At 36.6% G+C, this 5,418-nt stretch overlaps 1 protein-coding gene across 1 annotated transcript; it reads right to left on the reverse strand.

Moving 5' to 3' along the window:
• Window positions 1-2,693: 2,693 nt before the first annotated feature.
• LOC122073344 (glycerol-3-phosphate acyltransferase 1-like) lies at window positions 2,694-5,107 on the reverse strand. Its single transcript, XM_042637919.1, has 2 exons — window positions 4,127-5,107; window positions 2,694-3,815 (listed from the first exon to the last, which is right to left on the reverse strand). The coding sequence occupies exons 1-2, from the start codon at window positions 4,859-4,861 to the stop codon at window positions 2,934-2,936; spliced, it is 1,617 nt and encodes a 538-aa protein (XP_042493853.1). The 5' UTR covers window positions 4,862-5,107; the 3' UTR covers window positions 2,694-2,933.
• Window positions 5,108-5,418: the final 311 nt, after the last annotated feature.

A 5,418-nucleotide genomic window follows, 5' to 3' on the forward strand; every position in this document is an offset into this window, starting at 1 on the left:
TATATATATGGAAAGTTAATAAATCATCATATAATAATCGAGAAATTGCAATAGAAAAGATATATATATATATATATATATATTTTTTTTTTAATCTTTTGAGTTTTGATATCCTTCCCCTGCACATTATTACATTAAATAATTATTACAAATAAGACAATGTGCAATTAAAATGTTAACTTATTAATTCATCATTTTGGTGATAAGAAGTTGCACCCAAACCTAAATGACATTTACTTTTAGTTAGATTCGAGGATCATCACCTTTAATAAGCTCCTAAACCATTTTCACAATTTCACCAAAAAAGCAAAAATCATTTTCATGAGAATAGATGGAAATCCATTTCTTTTCCTAACCCACCCACCCCCTTTAAAAAAAAAAAAATGAAACCCATTTTGTTGCATTTCATATTAGAAAAAGAAACCTGGTCGTGTACCATGCACCCACATGCAAGGGACCTAAAAAAACTTCCCTCTTGTTGAATGCCTGCACACCCCACTCATTGGCCCGCATTGATACAAGGGCCACACAACTGAGTAGTGTTCTTTTCTTTTCATATTTATGTAGTTACCCCTTAATAAATAAGACCAACCACATTTACGACCATCAGCTAAATTCGAATTAGTTGAATTCATGTTGAGTTAAATTAAGCAATGTTTAATTCGGGAGAGCCTACATATTCAAAAAGGAAATAAATACTAGAACTTGCCAACTGGGGCAATTAAAATAAAGTTACGACTTCTTAATTCACCACTTTGATGATAACAAGTTGCATCCAAACTTAAGTGACATTTACTTTGAATTAGATTCGATGATCTTCACCTTTAATAAGCTTTTAAAGCGCCATTTTTACGAGAATAGATAGAAATCCATTTCTTTACCAACCCCACACACCCCCTTAAAAAAAAAAAAACAAAACCCATTTTATTGCATTTCATATGAGAAAAAAAATGCTACCTGATCATATTCACCTGCGCCCATATACATGGGGACAAAATGACTACTCCGTCCCTTTTGTTGGACATCATTTGCATCCCCTTATTTGTCCACATCAACTCAGAAGGCCACACAACCAGGCATCTTTATTCTTTCCTTTTCGTATTCATTTAGGTACCCATTTAATAAACAAGCCCAACCACATTAACTGCCATCAATCAAATCCAAATTAATTGAATTCATCTTTAAGTTAAATTAAGCAATGCTCAATTGGATAGAGCCTACATATTCAAATGGAAACAAATACTAGAACTTTCCAATAAGCCAAACTATTTGGGTCTGTAGATTTTTTCAGGACCGAGCTTCTCCTTTTCTAAGGTAATATGACATTTTTATTCGACTTGAGTGACTGCAAAAATAATAATTCTTGTTCCTATAGTCAAAACTTCAAAATACTCTCTCTCTTAGGTTAACTCTCATCGATTAAGAGTTTCCCTCCTACAATAATTGCCTAACATAGTTGATGAGATTGTGATTACAGTAAGTTCACATTCACCAAGAGATCTCGGATTTGATCTCTTGGTTGTAATCATCCCCATCCCATCTTCAATAGTATACTAATCTGACAAAAAGAAAAAGAGTTTCTCCCTTACCATGAGTGGAAGAAATTAATGCCAATGTAGGGGTGTCAAATGTTGGCTCAAACCGAGGAAGCTGAATGAGTCCAAACTAAAACATATATGAACTTACTGGATCATGTTTTGGATTGGGCTTTGACACCAAATCTAAATTAGACTGCACCAAAATTGATAAAACATTGAACCAATCTTAGAAAATGGATTGAAACCAAACCCAAACCAATATAACCTGATAAAAAACTGATGTGCTTACCGACACCAGCATGAAATCCGTAGAAAAATCTCCATACTTATGAATATATTTACCTGGTAAATTGAACCCAAATCAATAAAAAGTTAAAATAAAACCAAAATCATATCAAAACTGACTGATTGACACCCCTACTCTACTGGCCAAGCATCCATCAATAAGTGAGAGTATACACGCAGCTAAGGGAACCTTTCACGTTAATGTAAGTTTTTGTGAAGAAAATATGGAAAAAGATCCTCTCCCACACCACAGAACCTCCAATGATTCATCCAAGCGCTGGGAAGGCTTGGCACACATCCCCAAGATTTGACATGGGATGCATGTCGAAACCCTCCCATCCCTTGGATGGTCGTTGAGTGGAGCAGGATCCAGAAAATAATAACTGTGTCTACACTATCAACCAAACTGTACTGAGCTGATTCATTTCCACATTTATGTTACGTTACTACTTACACTAATGGGCTAATGTGGAAGGCCATAGCCAGAAAGTTATCCTCCCCTACATCCATCAAGTTGGATCAAAATTTAATTCAAAAAATCCAAAACAAAGAGAGCTAGCTGGAGAAAACTGATCTCTTCATGAAATCTGTAATTGCTTCTTCTGCATCAAAAGTACCTAAGAGCATTCAATTTGATGAATCAGTCAATGCTTGCATTTAACCTCCCATTTAATGCAACTACAGAAACTTAGCTATCAACCCAACAGTCACACATATCAAAGAAACTTCACATGGGGAAGGAAAAATGAAATGGGTATTTCCTAAATGAAGAAAAAGAGAATTAATTATCTTTTTTTTTTTTTGGTAGAAGAATTAATTATCAGTACTAGAGAATAATAACCATTAACCAATCTCTCAAGGCATGTCACATGTCTTAATAAATGGTATATTAATCAACTCCAATTGGTACAAAACTACTCACAAAACCTTTAATCAAATGGTCACAAAGCCATAGGACTAGAAAAAAAAAATTGCAATTTAAGTGATAGTTATAATCACTCATTCCATAGGATAACAAAAAAATTTAAGTAATTATAAGACACATATATGATATATATATATATATATATATTCCTTATCTTGCAAACTTTCAAGTCCCAAGTAAACATCTCATGGCTTCTCTTTCTTTTCATGGACTATCCCTTCATTTCCTGCAAGCATCATATACTTATCTTTCCTTGTTAGGGTTGTGCACTCAAACCCTAAAGCATCTGCTAGTTGTCTCTGTATGTAGTTGGCAACCTCAAAGCTTGATCTACCCCCAGCGCATGTTAGCTCTCTGGGTACCTTCCCAAGGAAATGAACATTGTAACCAGGACAAGGGTTCATTAAGAAGAAAATTGGGTCCAAGCATTTTAACCCACTTGCTGTTGTGCCATAAAACATGCTCACATGTGCATTCATTGCCACAGGAACAATTTCATCAGCTAACTCAGCGAATAAAGAGCTAAATCTCAAGAGATATGGTTCTCTACATGTGGTTCCTTCAGGGCAAACTACTAGATCACCTTCACTTAGTAGTTTTTGCATTGTTTCTCCATCTTGTTCCCTGTCTCTTGTCAACCTTACTGTCTTCATAGGGGCTATGAACTCAGAGACTTTACTTAAGCTGTATGTGACTGCAATAAGTGGTTTCATTAATACTGTACCAAGGAACACTGGGTCCAAGAGAGTTCTGTGGGTGCAAACATAGAGGACCCCTTTCCTCTTATCTGAATTTGAAGGGATACACCCTTTGACCCTTATTCTGATACCACTCCAACAGGCCACTGTGAGGGACATCTTGTAAGGCAAGAAGATACCCACACATAATCTGAAGATGGCAAGTGTTAACCCTAGTGGGAACCACAAGAACATGGAAAGAGTTGCTAAAGGGGTAGGTAAGAAAGCTAGCCTCCCATCATGGAACACCAGAGGCTTTGGATATCTCTCTCTTGGCATCACTGAAATTGCACTGTTCTTGCGATCTTCCTTATTCACCACATAAGCTTCCTGTCACACCCAAAAAATAATAATAATAAAAATATAATTTAAAAAAAAAAAAAAAAATTAATACCAAAAGAAGGAAAGTGTGCATGGTATAGCAAAAGGGGAAAAAAGATGGAGGTATTTCCTTATTAAGAAAAGGAGAAATCAGTGATGTTGGTGTGCTCATGCATTCAGGATGTTAAGCAGAAAATCAAAAGAAGAAACCAGAGAAAGTCTCCACATTTGTTCTTTTACCCTCTTTTTATTTCATCATGATTGGACTGAAGACTCCACTTTTCTTTTTGGAATGGGGAGGGGGGAATGAACAAACATACCTTGCAGAGGGAGATGAACAATTGGTCATGAGGACTCGAAGTTCCAAGGCCAATGTCAGGCTTGTAATCTCCAAAGAACTCCTTGAGAGCCTTATGCTTCACAGGCAACCCTGACTCTGATAGGAAACCTGTGAAGTAATTCCCGACACTGTGAAGTTCAGTTCCCACAACATTACTCACCTCCAAATAATCCTTGAGAAACCACTCAACCATCACTCTAGGGACAGTAGTAAAAATAACCCTCCTCCCAGTGGAAGCCAACACCTCATAGGCTTGAAGGTTGAGATTCTCAAGGAAAAACTTGGGCAAAACGGCTCTTCCAACACTCTTTACATCCTTTTTCCTAAGCCCAAAGAAGGTTATGAACACCATGACCCTCAACTTAACCTCATGATCTAAAACCAACAAAAAAGGACAAGAAAGAAGCAATAGGAAGGCTCTGACAATGCTACCACCCTCAAAAGCAACCAACATGAAATAAGGAAAAAAAGACTTAGACCTTAATAAGGTACCCTGAATGTCACAAACCAAGGTCTGAGAAGCCCTAGACTCCTGACTGCACTTGGTCACACTAGGGAATGGAGATGTTTGTTGTGGTAATTTGAGAGATGGGTTTCTATAAAAGAACCCATAATAGTACTTTCTGATCTTAGTGGCTGCAAGGTAGCAAGGAGTGGCCAAGAACTGGTACAAAAGCCAATCTACAAGCTTGAGAAGAACCAAATGAAAGACCATGGTTTTAGTCTAGAGATGTTGGTGATGATGAGTTTGCAGGCTTCCAAAAGTTAGATGGTGAAGGCTAAGAGATGAGGAGAATGAATATATAGAGAGAGAATTTCATGTGGGCATTGAAAAAAGAAGTAGGGGAAGATTGACCATTGCATTTTGGTTGGCCACACCGCTGGCATTAACTGCACAACTATTCATATTTTTGCAGTTTTTCTTGCTTCTGAACATGGTTAGGTTGGAGTGTTGGTGACCGTCTTAGAGTTTTGGCAGTGTTGAAAATTGGGGTTCTTATGGATTTTTTAGCAGTAACCATAACTCTTCCGTGTTGGAGTTTTTTAAAATTGTCTAAGTTGTCAATGGAGGATTTCCTTTCCTATATATATATATATAACTTCCTTAACATATATAATCACACCCTCACCCAACTCTCAAAACAAATAAAAAGAAAATTAAGATAGGTTCAACAATTATTTTACCATGGAACAATGGCACTAAGACACAAAAATAGTATAAAGCTACAAACATATTGCACGCATGTGTGGCTCTTTTTTTTTTTTTTTTAT

The sequence above is a fragment of the Macadamia integrifolia genome, chromosome 3, assembly GCF_013358625.1.
Source record: "Macadamia integrifolia cultivar HAES 741 chromosome 3, SCU_Mint_v3, whole genome shotgun sequence".
Taxonomy (NCBI): domain Eukaryota; kingdom Viridiplantae; phylum Streptophyta; class Magnoliopsida; order Proteales; family Proteaceae; genus Macadamia; species Macadamia integrifolia.